The sequence below is a fragment of the Nicotiana tomentosiformis genome, chromosome 7 (genome assembly GCF_000390325.3).
Source record: "Nicotiana tomentosiformis chromosome 7, ASM39032v3, whole genome shotgun sequence".
Taxonomy (NCBI): domain Eukaryota; kingdom Viridiplantae; phylum Streptophyta; class Magnoliopsida; order Solanales; family Solanaceae; genus Nicotiana; species Nicotiana tomentosiformis.
In genome coordinates this window covers 47,488,344-47,504,092 of record NC_090818.1, presented here as the reverse complement: position 1 = coordinate 47,504,092, position 15,749 = coordinate 47,488,344, and the positions used below count along the sequence as shown (strand labels likewise).

The following is a 15,749-nucleotide window of genomic DNA, read 5'->3' as shown; positions in this document are numbered from 1 at the left end:
TAACAGAGTTATGAAAATTTTCAGAACTGGATTATGACCCCGATATCAAAAAGTCAACTCCCCGGTCAAATTTTCCAAAAATTCAATTTTTGCCATTTGAAGCCAAATTCCACTAAGGACTTCCAAAAAAAATTTCGGACACGCTCCCAAGTCCAAAATCACCATACGGAGCTATTGGAATCATCAAAACTCCATTCCGGGGTCGTTTACACATAAATCGATATTTAGTCACTATTTTAACTTAAACTTTAAACCTTGGAACTAAGTGTTCCAATTTATTCCAAAACCTCACCGGACCCGAACCAATCACCTCGGCGAGTCACATAATAACTGTAAAGCATAAATCAAGTAGTAAATGTGGAAATATGATTGTAATACTCAAAATGAACGGTCGAGTCGTTATATTTAGAGTTGATTACTTTTACACATAATAGACAAAACTATTTTTTCACTTCAAAATAGATTTGAACAATTCGAAGCATATAAAAATATTTTTGGTTTTCTATTCGGCAGTAAAAATAAGATCACTAGATGTTAGAAATTTTAAAAAATATTGCCTTAATCTTGAATGTTTTCTTAAAGCATAATAATCCATTCGATATTAATGGTTTAAATTTATTTTCTGAATTAAAAGTATTAAGAAAAATAGTAATATTAGAAGATAATAGTTTAATTGATACACTTAATCAAATAAAAAGATTATATTTTTTTTCAAATGCCTAAATTTCTTATGGAATTATGTTCATAACTCATGTTACCGTTGCTTTGGCAGAAAGAAGTTTTCAAAATTAAAATTGATAAAATCTTAACTAAGAACAACAATGTCACAATTCACAAGAAAGATTAAATGGATTAGCTATATTTTCAATTGAAAAATACTTATTAGGCGTTATTGATTATTAAAAAATTATTTAATAACTTTGTATCTAAGAAAAGCTAAAAATAAATTTCAAATAAATAATTAAAAAAAATAAAAAAGTTAAACCCGTCATAAAGTTTGGTTTTAGGCTACAAAATTTTTCGGGCCACCCCGGAGCAGCTGTAGGTTCAGGGATTAGAGTATTATTTAATGGGATGCAGCCACACAAAGCAATATGCTGGTCCGTCACACAGGGTATTGTGGCTCTCCCCTTACGTTTCAGACCGACCTAACGAAAGGGGCATCTTTAAAGAAGGTTTCACATTGAAATTTTCTTTTTTCCTGTGCACTGTCGTTCGCTGTATTTGCTCAGACTTATCCGGAATTTGGGGTCTGCTCTATCACCACCGTCTTCATCTCTCCCAACCCTAACCTTCGGATCAGGTAAAATCTCCAATAATCTACTGGTGTGTTCTGCTTAATATCTTCAGATCCAATGAATTAGCCTTGTGTCTTTGCTATAGTACTTGTTTTTGGTCATAAAGATCGGATCTTTCTCCAAGAATTGGTATTATATGGGAATTTTAATACCAGGATGTGTGGATTTATGATGCTTAGTGAATCTTTTGATTTTTCTTTTTTGGCTTTGCCTAATTTTGGTTGTACTTTGCTCCAAGAATTGGTATAATTTAAGGGATATTTACAAATTACACTAGAGCTAAATTTCTCATGCTGAGTGAATCTTTTTGTTTTTGGTTGTTTTTGTTTTATTCTTCTTCACGAATTGGTATATCATTTCAGGAAATCTTTCCTACTGTAGTTGTAGATATTTGATGCTTAGTAAATCTTTTGTTTGGTTGTGTCTTCTGCCTGATTCTGATGATATTTCTCTCCTGCAATTAGTACCATTTTAGGAAATCTTACACTCTGATGCTTAGCAAAATATATTGTTTTCTGTGCCATAAATTTTTCTCCAAGAACTGGTACCACTTCTGGGTTTTATAATGGATTTGTCAGTTTCTGATGCTTAGTGATCTTTCATTTTGGCTTTGTTTGTGTTGTACTGTTGTATAGTTCTGGTTATATTTTTTTCAAAAGATTTGGTAAAAATTCGGAAGTTAGTAAGCTAGGTTATCAATTTCTGATGCTTATTGTAAATCTGGTGTTTTGCGCTGCTTTATTTACCTGTTCTGGTTGTTTTATTCTTGTAAAATTTACACACGCCTATTCTTCTTTAGCTTTTGCATTTTCCTTCTGTTTTTGGTTGGATATACTTTGCCTGGTTGGTTCTTATTTCTACTTGAATACGAACTTCCTCTTGTAGACCGCTTCTTGTTACTGTAAGGCATTCAAGATGATAACTGAAAGTTTAATTACCTGATAAAAAAATAGACAATCAAGATGATAACAGGATCTTTCTGTCTCTCTGTGTTGTTTTGGTGATAAATATCAGATTTCTCCAGGAGTGGGTACTATTTCGGTAATTTTACTGCAAGAGCTGTCAGTATCTGATGCTTACTGAATCTTCTGTCTTGGGTTTTTTCTTTTCCAGCACTGTTAGCGATTAAGGCTTCATCTTTTGCCTGTATAAGTTTCTGCACTTCCTAATTTAGCTTTTGATTTTATCTCTTTTAAGTTGGATGTTCTTGTACACGTTGATTATTGTTTTTACTTCTTGTAGTTAAGCATATGTTGATCACTTCTTGTTATTGTAATGTATGCATGGCGATAACATATTATTGAGTCGTGGAATTCGATTTCTTGTGTATTAATCCTGTTGTAATAGCTGCTGTAAGCTTTTCATCTGCCTAGGTCTGAGCATCCAAGTTTTGAGATTTGTGTGCGCTTGTTGTCTTCTATTACTCAACCAAGTTTCATGTCTGATCTCGACGCCCAAATTCCTACTGCTTTTGGTATGTAGCTCCTTAATTCACTTTCTTTTTTTTGTTTTTGTTTTTTTGCAATTTGTTATATTTCCTGTGTCTATAAGATTTGTAGATCAGTTCCAGTTGAATGTTAATTAATGCTTTGTAGATTTTAACAGACTAGACACGAAGAAAGAAAAGGGATGAGAAAGATAACATGCTAGTTTAGACAAGGTGAATTATATTCTTGTCATGCTCTGACCATTCTTGGTGCTTTTATGTCAGATCCCTTTGCCGAGGCAAATGCTGATAATTCTGGGGCTGGGTCAAAAGATTACGTGCACATCCGTATACAGCAAAGGAATGGTAGGAAAAGCCTGACAACTGTGCAGGGGTTGAAGAAAGAATTCAGCTACAACAAGATACTGAAGGATCTCAAGAAAGACTTTTGCTGCAATGGTACTGTCGTCCAGGATCCTGAATTAGGCCAGGTTAGCAATGTTGCATTCTAGTGTGTCTCTCTAATATTACAAGTGCCATTGACTGATGTATGGATTTTGTTGTTTATGAAGGTTATTCAACTTCAGGGTGACCAGCGTAAGAATGTTTCGACATTTCTTGTTCAGGTAATTGACTTCGCATTGAGCATGTCTTTTTACTCATTTAATATTAAGATATCTTGCCATTGGACATAAATGTTAAGAAAAGATTTTTTGTCATGCATTAACTGTTGTATGTGAATTTCACTTTTTACCATAACTTTCTGTCCACCTTCCACTGCACCATGTCTTTTGAACTGAAATGTGTAAGTGGCTATTCTGCCCGTTAACCACAAAAGTCTTTTGTGTCGGCCTCTAATTATTTGGTTCTCACTTCTGAGAGTCTTTTGGTCTTGGGTCTTTATGTACCGAGATTACTTCGTGAAGATTTACTGATCAATGGTGGAATCACAGAATAGGAAACGAGAATAGTAACCGCACTTAATAATATCTGTTGCTTGACAGAATTGACATGTTGTGACTTTCCTCTGTTCAGGTTGTTGTATTGTATCTATTATAAATAACATTGCTAATATGTTCATTTTGGATTTGTCGAATCAGGCTGGAATCGTGAAGAAAGAGCACATCAAAATTCACGGTTTCTGATTGCTATCATCAACCTCGCTGCACAGTTATCATACTTGTTATGTTAGTGCCAGAGATGCTATCCAAACTTGGTTCTACTGGAACTTGCTAGTGTCTAATATCTGCTGGTTTGATATAAATACTGTATTGCTTGCTTCTTTATGTTCTGTATGTTGAATATGAGTTATGCTATATTTTCAAGCACAAGCACTTCACGGAGTAGTGATGATTGCTCAAGAGATATGATCCTTATCGTCTTTCAACTGCTGCTGATTGCTTTGGTGTTGCTTAGAATTTGTCTTTGCTGCGTTTCTGGTACTGCTGCGCCAACTATTTTTTCTTTTATGACCTGACCACATCTGGGGCCAATGGTTAGGACCAACTGCAACCTCCGAAACTCTTGGGGGTTGTTAGGTTACCATGATGGGATGGACAAAGATACCTCATGGGATTAGCTATCCCACCGGATAGCTAATCTCACTATTTTAGTACAAAATAGTTTCTCTAACCAAATGGTTTCTCTATAAAGTCCATGACCAAAAGCAGGATAAAATAATCACGCATTTTATTCCGATACTGTTATTCCCTATCCCACCAATCAGACGACCCGTGCATGTTGATGGCTGAAAAGACAACAGTTTTTGACAGATTTAGAGGATTTGGGCATTGAGGGGGTAGAGAACGTTGAATCTTTAATTATTTTTTCTCCATAGGAAGAATAAAAGGCTTACCGGAAGACAATAGGGGGATGCTAGCCTGAGTCTTGGCTGAAAGACGACAGAAAGCGTAGGGTCCTTCGGATTCAAATCAGTGTGTAAAACAATCCCGGCAAAATTGCATTTTATATTAGGCTTGATTAAAAATTTAAGAGTTGCTAGTACTCATCCCACGGGCAAACCAACCAATTCTGCTCGAAGATGCATTTGAGTAAAAAAGTTAAGTTGATGTTATCGTGTGGCACAGCCTTCTTGTCCCCGTTTAATCACCTAAGAGCCGTTTGCCTGTTTTCCTCCTTTTCACAAGGAAGACAGTGATAACTGATAAGGGTAAATTTTACCTTTTTGGCATGGTTTATTATTACGTTGGGAGTGATGTTGGTCAATTATGTTATACTGAAATAACTGATCTGAACGCCTGAATTGGCTGCTTTGCAGAGATGTATAGCGTGCCGTGCTGTTGTTATCGAAGGACAACAAAGATAGACATCCTTTGAAACGATACATAATACAAAGGTTAAATCAGCTATTTTTTGTTGTGAATTTGAGCATAGGTTCTTCTAGTTCTTTTTAGATATATTTGAAAACTGGGGGAAAATATTAGTTAGCGTAGTCAATAAAAATATCTAGAAAGAGTAAGAAAATTGCTGGACTTTCCAATTATTCTGGTCATTTGGTTTTGTGGTCTTGTTTTCATTTATTATATATATATATCTATATATCTTTCAAAAGATCTTTACATACGAATATGAAAATAAAAATTTATAAGTGTTATAAATAGATTTGTATTTAAGGCGAATCTCTATATTTTAGAGAGATTTTAAGGGGCATTTGCATCTATACCTGCATTTTGGGTCACGTTTTAACTTATATCCGCTTTGCAAAAATAATTGCAAGCGTACCCACTTTTCGCGTAATTTCAGGCATACGGGCCTGAAGTAGCAAAATTTTTTGCCTGAAGTGTAGCAAAACTTCAGATATTTTTGCATGAAGTTTGGCCTGACTTGCAAAGGCAATCACACAAACTTCAGTTCATAGTACAAATGGCAAACTCCAGTTAAATAAAACAACATCATGTGTTGCTGAACTTAAGCATTTTAGTAGCTTAAGTTGTGTTCTGTATTTGTTGAACTTCAGCATGTTTTAGCTGAAGCTTTGTCCTGTATTTGCTGAACTTCAGCATGTTTTAGCTGAAATTTTGTTCTATATTTGCTGAACTTCAGTATTCTAGGAGCTGAAGTTCTAAAACAACAATGACAAGTTGTCATTAAGATCCAGTTGCTAACTACTATTTATTATATATTTTAGCCTTAGAATAATAGAATTATCAGGAAATTTGAAAAGCAATACTCACATAAAACAAGACCATTAGTAAAAGCACAGGGAATCAACTTGTGCTTTCGTGTTTCAGTAGCAAAATTAAAATTATAATTCTTCAGCATTCAGAAAACGAAAGAGGAGCTGAAGTTGTTTAAACAGTGGGTACAAGTTAAAACTTTTTAAAAAATAGGTATAGGTTAAATGGGGGCGACCAAATAGGGCGCCCCGGGTTTGTTAGTTGGTGACTAAGTCACTTTTTCCCTATAAATAGAGAGGTTTTATTCCATTGTAATTAATTCCAAATCAATAAAAATTCTCTCTACTTTTCTCTGCAATACTCTTCTTCTTCTTCTTCTTCTTCTATTGTTTTATAACACGTTATCAGCACGAGACTCTAACCAATTGAGTAGAGGCACCTGCTTTGGTCACCAGGCTTTGGGATAAGTGCATGGTGCTCAACTTGTACATAATATTGAGTATAATGATTGTCAATTGATCCATGAACTTCTTTAAGGAATAAATTCAGGATTTAATGCAAGTATTTTACCTTATTTTTCTCTTTTAAATTCTTAAAATTTTAAATACAAGCAAAGACAATAAATTTTGATTATAACTCTAATAGAGTTTGTGAGAAATTATAACTACTAGAAGTAGTAAAATTTCTATGTCTTGCAATGATCAAATTCATATATGATTATGAGCACAAGAAGTGAAAACACGTCCCATTGAATTTGCTTCATTCTCGTTCCCTTAAGAGAATGTGGTAGCAATATGCAATAAGTCTAAAAGAAGACAAAATTATTATCGTGAAGGTATCAATGGATGTGGACGTGACAATAGACAAAATTATAATCGTCATCATTATGGTAATGGGAATAATAAGTATTCTTAAAATAATCCTTCACTCTGTGAAAATAATGTTTGTCATCGATTTGACATGAGATTTGATGATTATGGTCCATTCATGATGTAAATGTGACAACATCTGATTTATGAATACATATTTATTGTTGAAAGAATATGAACGTTCTAGTGGTAGTGGATATACCACATTAATCTCTAGAAAGAGGTTTGAAATGAAATAAGAAAATAATTTTATTATTATGGCATGAATTGTCATTGATCACGTACCTATTGTGATTATGCCAAAATATTATGTCAATATGATTATTACAGGGCAAAAGTAATAGAAGCAACATATCTTGCCTATAATGATTTTGACCATGACCATAATGATATAACTTTCTCCTTGAAAGAAATATTCACCACATGGATGTTGATGAATATATGGTAGTACAAAATCAATTGAAAGCTCTAGAAGAGACAATTACTATTTTGGAGAAATAAAATTGATAATCAATAAGGTATTGTGTTGTAGTAACTCTCAAAGAAACTTATATAGTTTCTAAAGTATTCGCAAAAGCGGTTGGTTATATTAAGACTATAAATAAAGGAAATATATAATGTCTTCTTTTACTACAACTTGTAGCGGGGTAATATGTATGTGAAAAGCTACTTGCTTTATTCTCCAGTTTATGCTACACAAACAAAAGAATGCCACAATAAAGTAGAAATTTATTGATATAAAAACCCATATCATAATAAACTTGGAGTTTATTCATAATTGCACACGTTATGGTGTAAACTTGAAGTTTATCGATATTGATAATTTATCCAGTTGGCATAATTCGTTTAGCTATGTTAATTAAATTATGATGTGCAAAAATAAAAGAGAATTCGCATGGATAAATATTAAAGAACTTTCTAGTTCTTTACGAATTCTCTTATGTTGTTTGTTCTCATTAACTAATAGACCAACTAAAATTAAGATTGAATCCCATGAATGCTGAAAATGTCAAAGGTGAATATGGGCTCATTTACTTGTCATGTATACCACATAAGATGCATCTATGAGATGGTTACATATAAATTATTATTAACCCGCAACATGGTGTTTGCGAGGTAAGTTGCTCAATAATTTAGTTTAGAGCATAATTTTCAGATTTTCTATTCAAGACAATTCATCTTAATAAGTTGGTTTACACCACAGTTGATTTAACAAAATGATTTATTGAGTGCCTCCATTTAATAGCTAAACTTTTGCTTATGAGAACAAAGTTATCTATATCAGTTTGATATACGTTGTATACGAAGTATATTACATTCTCCCCTCATGAGTGGTTCAGGGTCAAGAACCAAATAATTCCATCTTCTTCTTCTTCTTCTTCTTCTTCTTCTTCTTCTTCTTCTTCTTCTTCTTATTCTTCCTTCTTTCTTCTCCTTCTTCTCCTTCTTACATTCTCCCCTCATGAGTGGTTCAGGGTCAAGAACCAATTAATTTCATCTTTTCTTCTTCTTCTTCTTCTTCTTCTTCTTCTTCTTCTGCTCCTCCTCATTTTCTCCTTCTTCTCCTTCTCCTTCTCCTCCTCCTCCTCCTCCTCCTCCTCCTCCTTCTTCTTCTTCTTCTTCTTCTTCTTCTTCTTCTTCTTCTTCATTATTATTATTATAACAATAATAATAATAATTATTATAATAACAATAATAATAATAATTATTATTAATGTAGTATATTTTGATTAACACTATATCGCACAAAGTTGAGGAAGCAAGTTAGTTTTTATAACATGGGGGGGGAGGGGGAAAGAGAGGCATGATAAACAGTTGAGAAAAAGTTACGTGGAATGAATTATCATTTATACATCTAGATCCTCATTGTAAAGCATGCGAGACGCATTTGCTGACCAAAGAAAGTAACTATATTCTCATTGCAAATGCTCATATTATAATAAGTCCTAGAAGGACAAAGTCTATGGTACGATTAAAGCGTATATAAAAATCGATTTCAAATAAAATTCTTGATAAAGAAGAAGAGCAAATAATCAAAATGATCATAATAAGGAGGCAAGTGACCTAGAAGATCACATGACATAACACTTCATAAAATCTCAAGAGAGGTCCATGTACCTGAAAATATGAATAAAGAGATCTCTATGTTATGTCTATGAAAAAAGGAGGTTGAAACTTGACGAGTGTCTGGCGTGTATAGAATTTAAATTCGTACTCTGTCAAATTATAGTATAGAAAGATGTCGAACCCACAGAGATTGATTTATCTATTCCACAAACGTTTCTTGTGAATTACCTAACTAAAAATGCATGAATAGAGCAATAGAAAATATATTTTTTTCACAAATATAATAAAAATGTGTTGAGATCATAACTTCACTTAATATTTCAATTATATAATAGATAAAATTATCCTTCAATTTTTATTTCTCACAACTGTATAAATGCCTCTCACAATTACATTTATATATTATTACTTAAGTTGAACAATTAATTGCAATCCTCTCGGTTATACAAATTAATCGTCAAAATAGTAATATTAAAGAGCCAAAAATATATGCTTAAACTAAAACTTGCTCTTTTTAGTAAGACCCTTTCGGTTACCCTACTTGTTATAATTGATTACTACAATATTCGCCTCTTTCGATTACAAATAAATATAGAATCAATTTTAACATATAAGATTTAGATGTCACTAAATAAAAGTTAACATCTATCAATACCAAAATTAGCTATATTACTCTTCTGTCTCTTTCGATTACAGAATTAGTAAGAAGTTAATATGTAGTACGAAATAGATAGATGTTAACAAATTAAATAACACCTAACTATAAAGCAAATAAAATTTAAATGGAAAAAACTTCAGCTCAAACATGTGAATTGAGGGATAATATCTACTATTATATAGAAATATTAAGATCTGTCATTCTTCCAACACAAGAAAAGTTACTCCATAATGGAGTTAATACTCACAACGAAAATGTTCTTGCCCATTAAATAAGAAAATAGAAAGAAATATTCAAGAGAATAATTCCCTCCTATTTAATTAAAAATAGGTGCTAGATTAATTTCCAACATTATAATTGGAACTAGAAATGAAGACACTATAATAGCTAAAAGAAGAAAAGAAATTACTGAAAGAGGCAAGGAAAAGAAGAAGTTCTACTCTCAATTTTCTGTATAATGAGAAGCTGTATGTAGCGCTATTTATAAATGGAAAAGTATATTATGTACATTGATTTCTCACATATATTTTTCCAAGTTTGCAACCTGCATGTGCTTGTAGTTGTAAAGTTTGCTGAAATTTAATCCTCCAAATTAGCAAGTGGGCCATTTACTTGAATTTTTCATGTGCTCAAATACTTTCATCATTTGTAAAGTTGCATACACCACTTTACTTTTAATTTTTCAGCATTATAGTTTTTCTTTGCAAATTTGAAAAGTGGATTTTTTTTTCTCATTGTTCCTTTTTCTTATTAGTTTAATTATTTCCTACCAAGAAAGAAAAAATATTAGTACTAAAAATTAGATTACAATTTAACTTATACATGATATTTTTCCCTTATTAAAACTGATATAAAATGTTCGTCGATGAATCTACGATAGCGCTAAGTATATATGAGGATCTTAAGTCTATCGAATACAACCATATAAATATTGGCCAAATAGAAGAGACAAAATTCGAATAGAATTGGTTTCATATGAAAGACGTGTAGTTCAAACACTCCAAAGTATGAAGTCAATAGTGTGTACAATCACTTCTATGTATCTTATATGTCTAGCATGACATGAAAATTTGATATGCATCTAAGTCTATTGAAATGGCTTATATGACAATCCCTGAAAGATTCAAATCGCTTAGAGCATATACAATTCTTGGTTCTGAAGTACCACATCCTAAGTGCAATTTGTGCACATATGTATCTTGCTATAACTATAAGCATGATAATATGATAACGAGAATCTCTATGGAGATATTGAAATGACCATTCCACGACATTACATGAAGACATTAAATATTTATCAAGAATGATGATTTCAAGGTTCAACATATTCATTCAAGTTAATATGGTTGATTTGTTTATCAAATCTCTACCAATGATCTTTTGAAGATGGTGCACAAGATTGGGATGAGGAGGCTCAAGGATGTGAATTGATGCTCTCATCAGGGAGAGTTAATACGCGATGTATTCTTTTTCCCTTACAAGGTTTTGTCCCACTGGGTTTTCCTTACAAGGTTTTTAACGAGGCAACCAAAAAGCGTATTTCTAAACATGTGTACTCTTTTTCCTTCACTAGAATTTTTTCCCACTGGGTTTTATTTTAGTTAAGATTTTAACGAGACACATTATCTGTTGAATAGATATTCAAAGGGGAGTGTTATAAATAGAATTGTATTTAAGGTGAATGTCTACATTTTAAAGAGATTTTAAGATTTGTTACTTGGTGGCTAAGTCATTTTTTCCCTATAAATAACAACAACAACCCAGTATAATTCCACTAGTGGGGTCTGGGGAGGGTAGTGTGTACGTAGACCTTACCCCTACCCTGGGGTAGAGAGGCTGTTTCCGATAGACCCTCGGCTCCCTCCCTCCAAGAACTACCCACCTTACTCTTGGGGTGACTCGAACTCACAACCTCTTGGTTGGAAGTGGAGGGTGCTACCACTAGAGCAACCCACTCTTGTCAAAATCGTTTCCATTGTAATTAATCTCAAATCAATAAAAATTCTACTTTTTTCTGCAATACTTTTCTTTTCTTTTATTGTTTTATAACAATAAGAATTTTTTTTCTTGATGTATTTTCTTCTATTCGAACTACAAAAATCTGTGTCGAATCATTTCCTCTGGATTATATGTAACTGTTGATCCCTTGATGTGAAGTACGATCGGATTTTCTTGCTCTTGCCATTTTGGGCACACTTCAAGTACTATCCTACAGTTTGCCCTTGCCATTTTGGTCACCTGGGGGTAGCAGTAGTATCTTAAAGCAAACGATTATTGAGGCGAAGTTTTAGTTTATTATTCATGAGAATATTAATTCCCCCAGTGGATGCCTCGTATAAAGAATTAAAGACAAACGATTTGAGATCCTTAGGCATATTCCATGACACAGTGAAATCACTTTTGTTTTTTAAAAAACATTTTCCGTGGTAACTTTTCTTTTTTAAAACGATTATGCATTTTCTTTTTCCCTATCCACGTCGTAGAAAGGGATTGATTAAACAGGAAATATCTATGAAGGATCCCCTTAAAATTTTATCGACCACCAGTTTGCTGATCTTTTTCTATAGATATAAGATGTCTAATATTTGCCCGAATCCAACTAAGAAAAACAATAATGATAATGATCTTAGTGCTAAAAATAATTGATGCTAAGCAGTAAGCACTAACATTAGAGAGCTATCAAGAGGAAATGATAGTGAAGTTAAGGGTTGCGTCAGCATAGTAAAGAAACCTATAAATTGTTGTATAGTCAAGTACCAAAACGATGAAAATATATTTGAGAAATCATCAAGGGGCAAATAAAATCATGTTAATGTGGTGAAGATATTTTATTTCGAAAATAGCAAAGGTCTTTTTCATTCAGTAACAACCTCACAAAATGCTGATCAAAGCGGGGCCAACTCTGCATCAGAGAAGACGAAAAATTAAAGATGAAAAGACTAGAGATCCGACTACTCAATGACACCAAAACAGTGATAAAGCTAATTTTGCACCAGCCAACATCTCCATAAATCAAAATCCATGGTGTATATCTTTTGAAATGACAAGCACTTCATCATTGCAAGAGACAATACTCAACATATTGTAACTAGTGAAAACTGAAAATTAGCAAAGTTATAAAAGTTTATCATACAAAATTAATTAATTAATTTATTGATTTCTAGGAATGTTCGGTTAAATTTCCGAAGATAATGGCTACTAGAAGGTGGATTGATCAATTTCTCTCCATCATATACGTTATATGTTTGTTCGTTCCACTTGCAATAGGAAACATAATAATACTATATTAACTTGCTATATGTTTAGGTAAAAATAGTTTCGGGTCTCTTCCTAGGCGAGACGTTTGGACACTCCGATTGCAGTATGATGGCTAACATTTTTTGTGAAATTAATAGTACTTCGATTAGTCCCCTCCGAGATATTCAATAAAATTGGAATAATACATAGAAGATAAACATGTCATTTGTAATGATAACACGGATAAATTCAAAAAATAATTCAAATTTTGAGGGGCGGAAAAAAATTACTTCCATTAGTGGAGCATTCATCTCATACATGCTTAACTTCTTGGCTTGTTCGCTTTATATGCTATAAGGGTTGCTAGAGGTGGAATCAGGATTTTAAATTACTAAGGAACCTTTTCGAGCCCAGGATAGATAATTGAGAGATAGAACTAGCCTATTTGTTATGGGAAATCAATGCTCCGGGCCAAATAGAGCTTACTTAAGGCACCTGGCTTTCTCCGGCGAGCTTTCTATCGTAAAGCCAAAGACGCCCCACGACAAGGTACAACTATTGGGAAGGGGACATGATCAATAGAATGAGTTCACAATTCTAATCGTTTTAAGTTACTCGGTTCTAAATTAATAATTTATACATATTCAATGATTTTTTAAGACAAATTCAGATCGAATCAAAGCTATTGAGTTTGATCAAACCCGCTCCCAATACTCTAACTCCTGCTATGTTATAAGAGTGCTCGTGCAAGCTTTACGCCTTGGATCGTCAATTATACATGCTTCAAAATAATTTATTTAAAAAAATTTGGGATTCTTGTGTTTAACTTCTTTTTTTGGACCTTCCGCTTATCTACGTCTCTGATTTTTTTAAACATTTATCTTTTAGGACTATAATTCTTACTTATAAAAGATGGAATTATATGTAATATCTATTGGCATTTTTACATAGCTATACTTAATTATAGAGTTAACTACTACTTTTATAGAGATTCTTACTTAATTACATATGATATCATATCATATCTGTATTTGCAATTTATATACAACTCTATAATAACAGAGGATACCTTAATTATAGGCAATTAAATGGGCAACCCACGCGCCTAACAGCTAAACCTCCGGTCCCCCCACTTTGTGACCTAATTTCCTTTCAAAATCTCGTTTCTCTCTCTAAAATCATGAAAATTTCTATTATTAAGTTTTGATCTTCATCTCTCACAAAATAATATAATAATTTTAAATATTTCAACGAATTACCAGATTGATGAGCTTATGAAAATGCAATCACACAAATACATATTAATTAATTGAAGATGCTCGCATAATTTGAAAGTTTTTAGCAATTATCTTTTTTTGTTCAGTAATAAAAGAAAGAAACAATGATAAAGCTGTAAACTTCATTGACAGCCATTGGCAAACATTAGAAATCTTCGAAGCTTTGAATTTGATATTCGGGTTTTACGAATTTATTTGTTTGTTTGTTTGGTTGGTTTGGGTGTTATTGCAAACCATTTAAAATATCATTTGGAGTTATTTTGAGGGAGATTGATTAAATTTTAATGTTGGTTTAAGTGAAATTTCAGATTGAAAAAGAAGAAAAGGAAGAATTGAAATAATATATGATATGATACTGATACAAGTATAATATATAGTATTGTATCAGATTTGTATCAGTTTTTTATTGGTTTGTATGTGATGTATTCTTCCACTTTGATTTTTAATCCGGTTATTGGTGGTTTTGGGCTGATTTTTATGGAGTTTGTTACTAGCCTTTGAGTAATTTTAATATTGTCTAAGCCTAGTTTTAGGTGGTTTTGTTGTTGGATTTTAATGGAGGAAGAAAAAGGTCTCCTATGGAGGCTTTTCCAGTGAGCTACTGTATTTTAATGGAGGAGGATCATTGCCAGTTACTATTAAAATTGAGATATTAACTTTAAAAGATATTCTAAATCAATTGCAACACACTAATCCAAATAAATCATAATTCTATAAAACCCAAATTTTAAATTCCAAACTTTTAACTGGTACTAATAAATACACCTCAGATCTGCTTTTGTGTTGTATTAGAAATTTTTGTTCCTACTCAATTGGATTAGTCTGCTGCAGTTGAATTTATTTGTATTGTAATATTTTAAAATTATATCAAGTTTTCTTTCGACGATCACATCAAATTGATTGTAATTTTTGAATATATTTGTGTTCAAGTTTAAAGCTTTTGAGATGAATTTCAATGACCGTTAATGCCAGATCAATTTATAGTACTTTGTAGCTTGTTAGTTGTGTATATTAATATTGAATAGAGTTTACTTTTTTGATTGTAGCAAATTATATCAAATTTATCAATTGTGATGCTATACAGTGATCATAATTGGCAGATTTGCTATAGAGTTGAACAGAGAATATTTTGGGGAGGATTTGTAGGGATATTTGCGCTAATCATGGTGTTGGAAGTGTGTTTAGATACTCTTGTATATAAATTTTGAAAATATAATAATAATCAAGATACTTTTTGAAAATTTAAAAACCAAAATCAACCGGGTAAATAACTTCAAAATATAGTATATATACAAAAAATGGAATATTATCGCTATAGCCGAAAATATGTATAAATTTATATATTTTTTGATATACCAAATAGCCCAATATTGCGAAACCACTTGAAGGAGAAGTGGGCCACGCTGACTGTATCATCAATTAAGGCCCTTCAAATCCTATCCCTCTCGAGTTCAAGAAAAATAATCCTATTCCTCTCCACGTGCGACTTATAATCTATGGTTGAGTTGAATAAACAGAAATTTAGAATTTCAAATACTCCCTCCATCTCATTTTAACTCAAAAAGTTTGTCCCAACATATGTCACTTTAGGAATTAAAAGACTACATTTGTTAATAGTTTCCAACTATATATCCTTAATATTAAAAAAGGAGTACTTCCTTTTAATGCTGCTCAATTCTAAAAAGATATTTAATAAGGTAACTTAGTAAACTAATCATTGTATTTTACTATTTTTTTATTGGACGTAAAAAAGAGCTAATTAAAGCAACAGTTAAAATGC

At 32.4% G+C, this 15,749-nt stretch overlaps 1 protein-coding gene across 2 annotated transcripts; it reads left to right on the top strand.

Annotated features, from left to right (window-relative positions):
• The first annotated feature begins 1,094 nt into the window (after nucleotides 1-1,094).
• Nucleotides 1,095-4,111, top strand: LOC104090881 (protein translation factor SUI1 homolog). 2 transcript variants are annotated; one of them, XM_009596078.4, is made up of 5 exons: nucleotides 1,095-1,303; nucleotides 2,672-2,772; nucleotides 3,010-3,215; nucleotides 3,297-3,350; nucleotides 3,825-4,111. In XM_009596078.4, exons 2-5 carry the CDS (start codon nucleotides 2,736-2,738, stop codon nucleotides 3,867-3,869), a joined length of 342 nt encoding a protein of 113 aa, XP_009594373.1. In that variant the 5' UTR covers nucleotides 1,095-1,303; nucleotides 2,672-2,735; the 3' UTR covers nucleotides 3,870-4,111. The 2 variants fall into 2 exon arrangements, with proteins under 2 accessions (XP_009594373.1, XP_009594374.1); XM_009596079.4 differs by having other exon boundaries at nucleotides 1,170-1,303; nucleotides 2,646-2,772.
• The last annotated feature ends 11,638 nt before the right edge of the window (nucleotides 4,112-15,749 follow it).